Below are 14,283 nucleotides of genomic sequence, written 5' to 3' on the forward strand. Positions count from 1 at the left end.
ATCAAAGTACTTTTTGTCCTCGTTTGTTGTGTTTTTTTTTGCTTTACAACGCCTGTCTGGTGTCCTCATAAGTTTCCTTGATAAGTATTGGTTGAAGTCAGAAGCAAACAACCTCAAATCATCTTTTTTTCCACCTTTCCTAATTTCTTTCCTAGTTCTTCTCCCTCTCCCCAGCTCTTCAATCTTTTTTTGCTGGGTATTATTGCTAAAAATGCTTTCCTCCTTCTTCTCTTTCACAATGCTGCTCTCTGTTGGACATCTGAAAGGTGGGGACGCATGCAACATGTATCCAAAAAGTTTGACCTCCCCAGGTCCTTATCAACCAACCTTTCTTCCCCCTGTCCCCTCTGACCCTGACGCTGAGGATGCCAGCCAGGAAGGCAGCACCTCCTCTAAGCAGTCTGTCTTTTGTAAGAACAGTTGGGAGACAAAATGCGAGGATACTGAGACTTGCAGCAGTGCTGACGAGGTCCCGCCCATCCCTGGCAAGATTAAGTCACGTAGTTGTGACGACCTACTCAACGATGGGCATTCTGGCGGTGGGCGAGCCACCCGCTCAGAAAGTGCTGGGTCACTGGTTTGTGATGGGAATCCCTCAGGTTCCACTGGATCCATCTCCACTCACTCATTGCCTCGCCTCCATCGGCGCCGGGCACACGATTCACCGGGCTTTCTCAAGCTCTATCGTAAGATGCACCATATCGACCGCACTCAGCTCATCCCATCTGAAGTCATCCGCTCAGTCCGTGCTCGCATCCTGGAACTAGAGAGCCAACCTCACCTTCATCTCCATCGCCTCTCTCCGTTGACACCCACCTGGGGCATGGAGGTGCAACCCGATACGGTGCCAAGTCACATTTCTACATTTGAGAGCCTTATTCAGAAGTCCAAATCCATGCCCAACTTGGACGGTGAGTTGCCTTCTGGCACTACCACGCCAGGTGGCTCGTCTTCTCGAGCCAGCAGTGGTGGCGGTGGTACACCTAGTTTTCCTAAACGCCGTTTTTCCATAGAATCTTTACTCGAGGAAGACAACAACGGCAATGGTGGAACAGTACCTCACAGCATGGACCACCTGCATCGACCCCGCAGCCCCCCTGAAGGCCAGCCTCGTATTGGGCCAGAGCCCGGCCGTGGGCGGTCCTTTCCTGCTCCTCCTGTTCCCAAAGGCCCACAAGCCAACCCAGACTACTCTGACAGTGAACAGGACGCTATTGCGTCAGACCTCAGTGACTTCATTCAAGTGGAGGGCTCCTCATTCTGCAGTGAAAGTGACTTTGACCATTGCTCACTAACCTCTTCTGAGAGCTTGTACGGCTCTTCTAACCTTCACCACCACCACCTCCGTCATCACCACCACCATCACCAGCCTGGACACCAGAGTCTAGGCCAGAGCCAGGGCTACCAACACCGCCACCTCATCAGCTCCTGCAAAGGCCGCTGTCCGGCCTCTTACACCCGTTTCACAACAATGCTGAAACATGAGAGAGAACGAGCGCGCCAGGAGCACCAGAGACCTTCACAGCCGAGCCGCAGCAGCCATTCCCAAATCCGGAGTGCACAGTCCCAGCAAGCGATGTCCAAGCTGGCCTTCCTGGTCAGCCCAGTGCCTTTCCGCAGGAAAAAGGGCTCACCACCTACCTCTAGAAGAAGCAGTGGTGGCGATCGAGGTAGCAGAACCAAGTCCAAACAGGACATTTATGAAGCACTGGATGCAGCCTTGAGAGACATATATGAGCACATCCAAGCAGAGAGAGGCCACAGAGGAAATAGAGCACCTGATGACAGCATCCTGAGGAGAATACTGTCAGAACTCCTGCCAAATGTGCCTGAACGAAGCTCTTCATTGCGGGGGAGGAGGGGCTGTTGGCAGGGCGGTCAGTCCTCTACATCTTTGTACCCAGATGGGAGCCCCACTGGGTCCTCCTCACAAAGAGGGGATCCCTCCACACCGCGGCTACAGTCACCAATCAATGCCTGTTACGACGCCTCAAACAATAATGAGTATGAAGAGGAGCAGGGCAATGGAAATGGTCTCAGTTATTCAGGTGCAGATTTTACACATTTCACAAATGTTTGCACGTGTACACTTTGTCATTTAGCCAGTTATATCTGCATGTTTTTTATTTGCATAAACATACACTTATATGCATATATATGTACCAAATATGCATCCCCATACATTTACCTCAATGTCACTAAGTATTGCATGGGCTTGTTGCCCTATTTCATTCATTGGTCAGTTTATACATCCGGTACTTTGCTTTTCTTTCTTTCTTTGTCATTCAGTAAGACCTGAATGCTGTTAATTCTCAAATCAAAGTGTTGAAAAAATATTGTTTTCTGTTTTAAGAAAATGTGAAACCAAACACTTCCCTGCTGATGAAAGTTCTGCATCTCAAATGGAAGCATGAAGTATATAAAATATTTGAATGACTGTAGCTAATGCCAAAAAAAACATATAATGTAGGAACAATTGGAATTAAATCTTGAAGGGTACTTACATGTCTGAAAGAGAGAGACATTTAGAGCATCAGATCTGTAAATAAAAGCAGTATAGCTTCTTAAATTTGATATACTCATTGTTTGAAAATTAACAGCATATTACTCTGGTTGGAGTAAGTTATTATTTCTCTGTTTATAATGTTATTATTATTTTGTTTTTATGATTTGTCTTTTTTGCAGTTTATTTATGCTTTGTCTGATTATCCAATAATCGTTCTTTCCTTTAAACCATTTGGTTATATGTTTATGTTTGTAAATGGTCTTTTTTGGCCTGTTTTATCATGCGTTTCAGCTATTTTTGATGCATGAGTCATATTCTGGGTTGTTTCCAAATAACTGGAAATAAAACACCTTTTGACCCTAAACTTTCATCCCTCATTCACCTGTAGGAATGGCGTCGTCATCATCCTTTGCCACAGCACTTTTTTGTATTGTGAAAATGTGACATAATTGTGGTTAGTATATGGTTACTCTCATGACCTTTCTCACATGTGTTTGCTAATCACAGACCAGGATGTATCCAGGTGTTATTCTACCGTGGATGGACGCCACACACCCCAGAGTAGAAGACCTACTCCTGATAGAGAGGTACAACATTGTACTCATAACACTAACGTTCACTTCATTAAGAGAATCGATTAATACAAATAAGTATTGCGTTTTTTTTGTCTTAAGGATCACAATGCCACACATTTTGATGATTCTCACAGAGATTGTAAAGCAGTTTTTTTATGTTTTGCTTGCCTGCTTTCTTTCTCTCACTTTCATCTCCTAGGTCTCCCATAAACAGATGACACAACTTATTCTGTTCTCTCTCCTCCATCAGAAACAGCCTGCAAGAGCCATTTATGATTTTAAGGCACAAACAGCTAAGTGAGTACAGGAAATGCACAGTGCACGCGCAAAGGGAGCCAAGCTTTTAAGCATGAACGCCTAACTGCATACCGACACATCTCGAGACATTGCATTCAATGTTATGGTTTGAGATTGCTGTGCTTTTTTGTAAGATGTTTTGCTTTTTAAGAACACTTAATTGACACATCTTACCACCAGACTTGGATGGCTTTAACTAATTTATTTTATGCTTTAAATCACATGTGTCAAACTCAAGGCCCGGGGGCCAAATCAGGCCCGCCAGTATATTGCACGCACACCTTCACTCAATCCTGAGGATTTGCTCCGCTCAGAGCCTGAGCCCAAACATTGATGAACTTGCACCCAAGATGAGATGCCAAGTATCTGCTTGAACTAGCATCACAGAGCAGCACACTGAGTTTAATGGATGTTTCCTTCTGCACTTTTTCTCTTGAGACAACAGGGCATGTTTTGTTTTTTCTTTGAGGGAAATAGTTTTGTTGAAGTTGTTGTTGGCCTTTGGAAAAATGTAATCATAAGAAATGACTCTGGGAAAAGCTGCAGATAGAGCCATAAGAAATGAATGCAACTGATTATTTAATGTTTAATGTGGTTTTTATAGGCAATCATTTAAGCTTTGTTAGTTCCAGGTTTAATATGTGCAATAAGTTCATTTCAATAAGTTCTGCAATAAACATTGAACCAGTCCGGCCCTCGACTAGTACCCATTTTTTTATTTTGGCCCACTGTGTATTTGAGTTTGACACCCCTGCTTTAAATATATGCATGAATAACACTAATTTGGGCTGCATTTGATCTTCTTCCATATCGTGCTTCACTGGCTAACGTTTTGTGACGGGTGTTTCTTTGCTGGTTGAAGTTGTGAGTTTATGTCTTCTCACACCTCTATGTTGGCACTTTGATGACATGAATGTGTTGCAGGGAGCTGACATTTAAGAAGGGTGATGCAGTGAACATCATCCGACAGATTGACAACAACTGGTATGAAGGAGAGCACCGCGGACGGGTGGGGATATTACCCATATCATATGTAGAAGTAAGTCTGCAACTATTAAACTGAACACCTGTATAACTGTGACTACAGGTGCATCCTCTTGTGTCTTATATGTAATTTGTCTCGATGGTTTGTCTTTTCTTTTTACACTAATGTACACGCATAAACAGAAGATGCCATCCTCAGAGAAGCAGCAGCCGATCCGTCCTCCTCCACCAGCACACGTCAGAGAGATCGGAGAGGCAATAGCTCGCTACAACTTTAATGCTGATACTAACGTGGAGATGTCTCTCAGAAAGGTAGCCTGTTTATTGTTTATTAGAAAGCTGCACCAATGTAACGGGGCTTGTTATAATCAATAATAATGATTGGAAACCTTGCATTCTTTTTTAGAAACAATACTTTTTTGAGTTCATCAACCGGTGGTAGTGATTGTTTAAAATTAAGATACAAAATATTTTCATATAATCCAGATTAAGTTACAAGGCCACTGTTTAACTATCCAACAGTGATATACAATTTAACACGGTTTTCAAGACAGAGCCTAAGATTTGTGTACTTCACAGAAAGCTAATGGCTATTGCTAATTTCATAGCTCGTCCCTAGTTGGGCTTTTTTCATGTGCTCTGGGGCTATAATGGAGATATGTTAAAGCTACTGTGTATAAAATGTTTATACGTTTTGTCTGTTGCATAATAAATTATACATTGATAAATAGCAATACAACTGAAGTCTGAAATCCTACAAGGTGGCGCTAAACCTTTGAGTTGTGGTTAAAGATCAAATGTTTATTTTTTGTGTGTGTGTGTGTGTGTGTGTGTGTGTGTGTGTGTGTGTGTGTGTGTGTGTGTGTGTGTGTGTGTGTGGTGTGTGTGTGTGTGTGTGTGTGTGTGTGTGTGTGTGTGTGTGTGTGTGTGTGGTGTGTGTGTGTGTGTGTGTGGTGTGTGTGTGTGTGTGTGTGTGTTGTGTGTGTGTGTGTGTGTGTGTGTGTGTGTGTGTGTGTGTGTGTGTGTGTGTGTGTGTGTGTGTGTGTGTGTGTGTGTGTGTGTGTAGGGTGAGAGAGTAATTGTGATAAGGCAGGTGGACGGGAACTGGTACGAGGGGAGGATCCCAGACACAACCAAACAGGGCATCTTTCCTGTGTCGTATGTTAACATCATCAAGCGCTCCCCGTCCAAGAGCTCCGCCCACCACATAGACCCACATGGTTACCCTGGCAACAGGACACCCAGCTCTACACCTACCAAGGTAGGAGAATCACTACAACAAGGTGACAACAAGATAGTCGACACCTGTACAATAGAGTTACAAAATTCAAAAACAGCAATTTGTTATTTATTTACTGGTTAGAATATAGCATTTACAGCTACTTTATACAGTAATTAGTTGGTTTATTTAAAATGTGCATATCTTTATTTGGTTACTTTCCAACATAACAATTGTCGCCAAAAGAAATGCCAATATATTTAAAGAAATGGGTAAAAACATCCTCTGCATAGAGGAGTATGTAGAGCTTTAAACACACACCACACACTGCACTCTGTTACATTTTTGGAATTACATTGTTCTTTCTTTTTCACTTCACCTTCATGAAGCCTTTCTACCATCTACCTCCACCCCCCACTCCTCGTGACCTCCCCTCCCCTCACCCCCCGTTGAGAAGGCCTGACCTGCAAACTATCACCGAAGAGTGGCTGGCCCTCACACTGGAGCCTTCTGCCTCCTCTCCATCTCGCTCCGTCACTACCACCCCCACTCCGCCCACACCCCCACCTCTCCCCTCTGACCTGACACCTTTCCATAAGGCTCAGGATTTTATGGCACCATCAGCTGCACAACCACAGAGAGGCTTCGCCCTGCCGCCCCCGAGGTCTTCCATAAATTCTCCTTTCAGAGACGGGAGACTCAGTTTAGGTCACACCTCACCAACCCTGCCTTACTCCCCACCGCCTCCTCCTCTTCCTCCGCCTCCTCCTCCTCCCCTTCCTTATTCCTCATTTTCACCTCCACTGCCTGAGCCTTCAGTGCGATACAACAGTGGCAAAGGAATAGCTCGACGATCACAAGTCTCTAAGCCAAAGGTGTTTTCCTGCACAGTGCCAGAACCAATAAAGTCACCTACACCAACTGTGGAAGTTAACAAAAGCAGCATAATGGCTGAACTGCAAGTAAAAGACCCTTACGACGACCTTTTGTCTATGATTATGGATGATTCTACCACTGCAGAAGTTCCTGACTTTTCAAGATTGTCTCCGATAGATTTCCCACTAACCTCGCTAACCAATGAAACCCAGGGCAGATTTAAATCTAAAGCAGAAGAATCCGATCAGCCAGAAGTAAAACCACGAGCACTATCTCCATCCAGCGACCTGATAGGCAGCGATAGGTTAGACGAGCAGCTTCACAAGCCTCTGACTATGGAATCACTTCCCATGGCTTGGGGGGAGCAGTCAGAAACTCTGATTGAACAACGATGCGAGTCTGAAAGCCCACCATCGATGACAGGAATGGGATTTGAGTTGTTCATTGAGGAAGAGGATGAAGATATAGAGGATAAAGAGGAGGACATTAAAGGTTTTAATGAGAGACTTGGCCCACAGGTAGAGCATGGTGTGAGCTGCTTCTGTTGAGTTTGGAATTACTACTGGGCCCTGGAAGAGAGATGGAGGACATTTTGAAATCTTAAAATAAATAGATCTAGTTTTGCATTGTCTTGTAAATATCTATCACAGGGGTAAATCTACTTGTGTCCTGTAGCCACTTTTGTATCCTTAATGCATTAACCGACCATCAATATGTTCAAGATCAACAAAAAAGCATCTAGCAATATCCATAGTGGCAGTTATTTTATGATTCATAATGGAAACTGAGGAAGTTTACCTGTTGTTTTATATCTTCATCCAAAGAAGTTGATGTGACTTTGCACAATGTGAATTTATATCATTAAAAAAAACTAGTGAGAATTTATAGCATTATAATAGAAAGTGTACATCACTTAAAGTATCATGGACTTTCCTAGAAAACGTTTTGACATGACATTAAAATAATCAAATTATTAAATAAGCTGCTTCAGTTTCAGAATCAGAAACAGGTTTATTACCAGGTGGTTTTACACGTACGAGGAATTTGAAAAATAAGAATTAAAAACACAGGTTGAGAAATAGTAATAATTAAAAATATAGTAAAATATAACAGTACTTTGCAATGAAATGGAATAGAAGGAATAAAATATGGAATACAAATCAGCAGTCCTGGTTCAACGTCATATGTCCATGGTTTATTTGGAAACATTTCTATTACTGGAGTTTTATTACAATTTTATATAATATGTATATATAATATTTTCCTCCATTTCTCTTCCGCGGCTCAGTAGTAATTCTCAGGATTTATCTTCTGCGATTCAGCTTCAGTATTCATGTGTATGTCATTACCTCCATAGGCTGAAGTCTCTCCTTCCACTCCGACATGGCTTCCTCACCCCGGCCTCCCCTCACCCTTAATACCACCAGCTCCGACCTCCTTACCTCCCCCTTCTGCTTCTACTTCGTCTTTTACTCCTTGTGCGTCTCCTTCATTAACTCCTGCTTCTTATTCTTCTTCTTGTTCTTCTACCCCTTCATCTTCTACTTGCACTTTTTCTACTTCTTCTTTTACTTCATTTACAACCTCGCCTTTCACTTCTTCTTTATCTTCTACATCTTCTTTTACTCCTTTATCATCTTCTACTTCTTCGTGTACTCCTTCGTCCTCTGTGTCCCGGTCACAACAGCAGGATGGTAACACCGTCCCTCCGTCTCCCCCTGTCTCCCCTCGGCCCCCATCCCTTCCTCGCCTTATGACATCGCCAGTACCCTCAGTATCTCCATCTCCGCCTGTCTCACCCCCTCCCTCCCGCTCCTCTCACCCCTCTCCAAACGTTTCCTCACAGCGCCCCGTCCCTCACCCCTCAAGCTCTCCCTGTCCGTCCCATCCCGTCACATCCTGCCCCGACACAGAGTCACCTGTCCCCCCCCCCACTCCCTTTAAACCAGCCTCTCCCCCCCTCACCACTCCACGCTCTCCCCACCCAGGACGTATGTCTCCTATGGTAAAGGTAACGCTGGAATGTCAAGATGGTGGCCTTGATTTAGATCTCGTTTGTGGTGCAAAGGACTATGGGAAGAACTCTTCTGATAATACTATATCTAACATTTGAGTTGTTGATGTTAATGAAGACGGTTGTTGACTATGACTGTGGTTGAAGTGAGCAGTCAACTAATCAATGGACTGCAAATAATGGACATACTTAAAATCTGATTCATCGTTTATTGTGGGGAAAATGCTTTTCTCTGTTTTATATCATTTTAAATTGAACTACTCTAGGTTAGTGTTACAACAATACAATCTGGTCAATTGTGATTGTGCATTTTCCTAACTAAACGATTAATCAAAATGAGTCAACAGATTAACAGATATGGAAAATATGTTGTAGCTGAAACTACTTTGCAGTTTGTACACTAACACTGTGTCATGTTAGTGCTATGGTGATGATTCATGGACAGCAGACTACATGCTCGTGTTGGTTGTACTGTCGTGTGCTCAGGAGGATTTTAGTTGGCATCGGCATGTCGATGGATGATGTTTCACAGCATGCCGTTAGCCTTTGTGCGTGTGTGTTCAGCTCATAGTGAAGGCTGCTCAGTCCTTTTACTGTTGAAGATTATCGGTGTGATGCCTCTGGTCTTTCTGCCTGTTAAGCAGGACGCAGTTCTTGGTGGTAAACCTCCTCGTAGCCCCATCTTGTCCCGGAGATCCTATCTGTCCTCCATTAGAGGTCGAAGGGTAGGGGGGCATGTCTTCATTCAACCATGCTCTTACTGTTCCCATTTGCAGGAAGGAAATCGTTGTATTTCTGACTATCACCGCATGTATTAAAACGTACAATAAAGTATGCTGTTTTTTTAAACAGTCTAAATTGAGATATTGATTTATGTTTGATGTGAGTGCTCGATTGGTTTGTCTATTCAGGTTCTTTTTCAAAGGATTTGGTAACACCTAAATGATGTCTTATTTATTATAATCGACAGCATTACAGACCAGTATCTCAGTTTATCCTCTCAGCCGAACAAGAACTTTACCATTGCCAAATGTTGACTTCCTGTCTGTCTGTTTCTGTCTTCCTCACAGCGATTAGTACAGGACGCACTGCATGGTGGAGGAGACCCGTAAGTTATCATTCTTATTACACCACCGCTGTTACCCAAACTAAAATTATGTTTTAATCTTTACTGAAGGCTTAGCAAGTTATACAATATGTGCACAGTAGTTGTAATTTAAAGATCTTGTTGAACCCTTTAATCAGGTCAAGGTTATTAGACAGTCAGATAGAGAAGAACACACTGATCATATTACGCATAACAGGGAAAATACTGTAGTATCTGCAGCATATCATGGGTGTCATTTCACTGTTCCTTTTTAAAACGCAGGTACCAGGCCGTGTACAACTACATGCCTCGCAACGAGGATGAGCTGGAGCTGAAGGAGGGGGACGTTGTAGACGTGATGGAGAAATGTGATGATGGCTGGTTTGTTGGTAAGAGGAGTCTTGTTGTTGTTTTGATTGTAATTTACATATTTACTTATTATAGTTATACATGTTGTATGCGTGTTTCTTGGTGCCTATATTGCATGTTTTTTGTTGTTTTTCAGCTTGTGGTTCTTTACTTAATACTTAAGAAAATAATAAATTATAAATGAAGGCTCTACCTCAATAGTTTTTGCATCAAAATCAAGTATGCATGATACCAAATACACATTGTAAATATCAACCAAAGGAGGATAGCAATGTGATACCACCACCTATTTATATATTTAACATGACTGTTGGGGAAAGTCAATCCTGCACAGCTGAGCGAACTGATTCGTTAAGGATATCCTTTGCCCACTAAAGAGGTGTTCATGTGATTCAGTTTCCCTCCAGACTGCAGAGCTGAATTGATGTTAGTGGCAGCTACTGCCAGACTTCTCATTGTATTGCTCTTTGTGTATAAAGGGACCTCGCGAAGGAGCAAGTTGTTTGGAACCTTCCCAGGAAACTACGTGAAGCAGCTATAATGATGATTCCAGACTCCGCCCCTTCCTGTGACACTTCAGCGCCCTCAGCACAGCACCCGCAGGACACCACCTCCCAACACCGGCCCCTCCGCGTGTACGCGTGGCTCGTCAGCTGCACACAGACAGAACATTTAGCTCTAACTAGCCATGTTTAATGGAAAACTTCTATAAAATAATATTGTTTTTTTTATCTTATCTTTTTATCCTTATTTTTCTATGATGGAGAACCCAAACTTTTTGCTCCAGTCAGTGACCTTTAACTTTTGATGGAAAGATATCAAAGGAACTTTGCAAACAGTCATTGAAAGGAAACGGCACCGCGTGATGCTTCTGTAAGATCACCACACACCACCTTTTTTTATTTTTCTGCAGTATGTCAAACCTAAAAACACTCGTTACATTTCACTTCAGTGTTCATTTACAAATACCCCCAAAGACATTCAGTGCATTGTGTTGTATAAACAGTATTCTGTCGACAGGTCTGTTGTATACGAACTGTGTTGAAGGGATTGCAGCCAGTGTTTCAGGTAAAAGGATGTTACTCTCCACACTGACATGTGGGAAAGTGTGCATGTTAGGCATCGCCCAATGTAATGATTGGTTGATAAGAATTTAGGAATATGAGAGACTATCAATATTAAGCAATCATTTCAAAATCTGCGAAAATATCATTGGCTCTGTTGCACATGCTGTCTAAACCTAATACATTAGATTACAAGTATAACATTAGGAAACACGAAAAATATTTTCGACTTCTTCACACTAGGATTAATGCACTTTAAGGACATTTTAACACCATTTTGTGTTTGTTTTATCTAAAGTTTCACTTCAGAATTCCCACACTACACTTTAATATGTGTATTGGGCCTCGGGCTGGATTGGACATGTTTTGAAAAGTGTATGCAAAAAGGTTACCAACGTTTTAGGTATTATATTTATTAGAGGGTAATTGTTGGTCAAAATGTGTATTAACACAATTTTAGAAAGGATGGAACAACATGATTTTCTAACAAATGTCAACAGCAGGAAACCCTCATTTGAAGGCTTGGTATTTTCTTGTAAGGTATCTGCCAGGATAGGTGCTGAGTTACAAGTAACACAAAAGTTCATGGGCTATAATCATGCCAGGTGTAATGATGTTTTATGTTGAATTATTTAAGTCAGATGAAGGATGAGATAGCATTTTATCAAAGACTTCAGTCATGTTACTGCAGTTTTGTTTTTTAACCCTGTTGTAAGAGTGAATGAGTCACTACTTATTTAATATATCGGAGGTTTCGATCTTAGCTTGTCATGCTCAGTGAATGTGTTTATTCTCATGTTACGTGTCGCATATAGGATGAACACTGACAACAAAACAATTGTTAAAGCACCTTAAAATATTATTTTATTTTATCATTCATTGTCCTTCACGTCACCCCCTGTCATCCACTGTTTCAGCTGGTGTGAGAACACTGTGTGTGTGAGTGTGTGTGTCTGTGGTATTTTTGTAAGCCTTTTGTATGAGAGCTGTAAAATGGCCAACATCCACTTGCTTTATAAAGTCAGCTTTTTTCTCACCCACCATCATATTTGGTTTCTTCTTCTTCTTTCTTCACATTATTCATCAGTGGTGCTAATTTACGATTTGTATTATTGTAGCTCGGCATGTAGGCCTTTTTCTCTCCAGTTATTTGTTGCAGCAGTGACGTATTTAAACTGAAGTTACTGTAGTTAGTGAGCAGAGTTGGGGATTGCTGCCTTACGTCCAACTCACTAATTTAATAGCCATGTATACGTAAACCTCTTCCCATGATGCAAAAAATTCATTTATGCATATGTAGTCTAGAAAACATCAGGAAGTGTGCACAGAATGAAACTACAGTGTTGAAACATACAGTAAACCTCTAGTCTGCTTTGATACAACACAGGATCACATTTGGACTAAAGACATGAATTTGAAAATGTTTATACATGTAATGAAATTGTCAATCTGATATGTTATTCATGTTAATATCAAATACAATGCACACTCTTGGACCTAAGTATTTCTACAATATCTTAGCATATGTTGGATCGTTTTTTGGGGCTGTATTGCTAATAAAATCCAGCTGGTAGATGAACACTTTCCAATGATCTTTTCCGTTCAGCTTGACAGTAAAGACAACTTTGTTTTTGTTGATGACTGAAAAGAAAATCTCATTACTGATGGTTAAAGGTATGTTGCAGAGTTTTTCACCACTTTTTGTATTCCAATCAAAGAGGTGAGGGGATGAGTGTCTATATCCTCTTTTGTTCACGCAATTCCAACTATGGACAATTGGTGGTGGTGGTGTTGATCAGTAGGTGGCAGCAATGTGCCAATTAAAGGGAAGAAACATTGAGAGAAAAGCTTTGTAAACACACAATTTTGGTGGGAAATGTTGAGTATAAATCCGTGAAAATACATTTAAAACTCTACAGGGTACACAGGTTATCTTTATAAAAAATAATGCTTGCAGATCTCCCGTGCTGTAAAGGCTGGTGATGCATTTAGTGTCTACAAATTGGATGAAAAGACCAAAAGCAGCAGTAATTGGCCAATCTGAATTCAACACTCACAACACAACACACTGTTGAAGACACATCTTTCCTCATGACACGGCTAAGTGAAAAATTGTTTATTTTTTCAAGTGTTACAAATGTTCTAAACTGCTGACTTTGTAGTTTTTAGCAGGAGTAATGGTCAATGTGTTGGGGGCTATTTTGAGCTATGAATTAATACACTAGGCATCCAGTAAGCACTTATGGCAGCAGGAAAGTGCTACAAGAATGTATGTCCATGGTCATTGTTGGTTAGATGTGTTTGTTAATTGGAACTGAAAAATATTTTAAATTATTTTGACCAAAAAATAAAACAGTACATAGGTGAATTTTAATGTACATGTCTCTTTAATTGGTTTTGCAATTAAAGCATATAAGGGACGGTACATATTGCTTATAGGCCCTGTATATAGGATGTATGATATATATACACTGAACAAAAATATAAATGCAACACTTTTTTTCATGAGATGAACTCAAAGATCTAAAACATTTTCTATATACACAAAATAACCATTTCTCTCAAATATTGTTCACAAATCTGAAAAAAATCTGTGATAGTGAGCACTTCTCCTTTGCCCGAGATAATCCATCCCACCTCACAGGTGTGGCATATCAAGATGCTGATTAGACAGCATGATTATTGCACAGGTGTGCCTTAGGCTGGCCACAATAAAAGGCCACTCTGAAACGTGCAGTTTTGCTTTATTGGGAGGGGTCTGGGGGGGGTCCATTTGCCTCATGCAGTGCAACACATCTCCTTCGCATAGAGTTGATCAGGTTGTTGATTGTGGCCTGTGGAATGTTGGTCCACTCCTCTTCAATGGCTGTGCGAAGTTGCTGGATATTGGCAGGAACTGGAACACGCTGTCGTATACGCCGATCCAGAGCATCCCAAACATGCTCAATGGGTGACATGTCCGGTGAGTATGCTGGCCATGCAAGAACTGGGATGTTTTCAGCCTCCAGGAATTGTGTACAGATCCTTTGCAACATGGGGCCGTGCATTATCATGCTGCAACATGAGGTGATGGTCATGGATGAATCGAATGGCACAACAATGTGCCTCAGGATCTCGTCACGGTATCTCTGTGCATTCACAATGCCATCAATAAAATGCACCTGTGTTCGTCGTCCATAACATACGCCTGCCCATACCATAACCCCACCACCACCATGGGCCACTCGATTCACAACATTGATATCAGAAAACCGCTCACCCACACGACGCCATACACGCTGTCTGCCATCTG

General features: G+C 41.8%; 1 protein-coding gene across 11 annotated transcripts in view; it reads left to right on the forward strand.

Annotated features, from left to right (window-relative positions):
* Nucleotides 1-12,570, forward strand: part of sorbs2a (sorbin and SH3 domain containing 2a) — a 46,918-nt gene extending 34,348 nt beyond the window's left edge. For 8 of the 11 annotated variants that reach the window (XM_034231336.1, XM_034231339.1, XM_034231343.1 and 5 more), the window contains 9 exons: nt 267-2,048; nt 3,014-3,093; nt 3,281-3,378; nt 4,303-4,417; nt 4,546-4,674; nt 5,429-5,623; nt 9,542-9,579; nt 9,841-9,947; nt 10,407-12,570. In XM_034231336.1, the coding sequence (XP_034087227.1) occupies nt 267-2,048; nt 3,014-3,093; nt 3,281-3,378; nt 4,303-4,417; nt 4,546-4,674; nt 5,429-5,623; nt 9,542-9,579; nt 9,841-9,947; nt 10,407-10,468 (2,606 nt within the window). In that variant the 3' untranslated portion in view covers nt 10,469-12,570. The remainder of the gene's footprint in view (nt 1-266; nt 2,049-3,013; nt 3,094-3,280; nt 3,379-4,302; nt 4,418-4,545; nt 4,675-5,428; nt 5,624-9,541; nt 9,580-9,840; nt 9,948-10,406) is intronic. The other 3 variants (XM_034231337.1, XM_034231344.1, XM_034231345.1) reach the window with 3 other exon arrangements.
* The last annotated feature ends 1,713 nt before the right edge of the window (nt 12,571-14,283 follow it).

Source organism: Gymnodraco acuticeps, unplaced genomic scaffold (genome assembly GCF_902827175.1).
Source record: "Gymnodraco acuticeps unplaced genomic scaffold, fGymAcu1.1, whole genome shotgun sequence".
Classification (NCBI taxonomy): Eukaryota; Metazoa; Chordata; class Actinopteri; order Perciformes; family Bathydraconidae; genus Gymnodraco; species Gymnodraco acuticeps.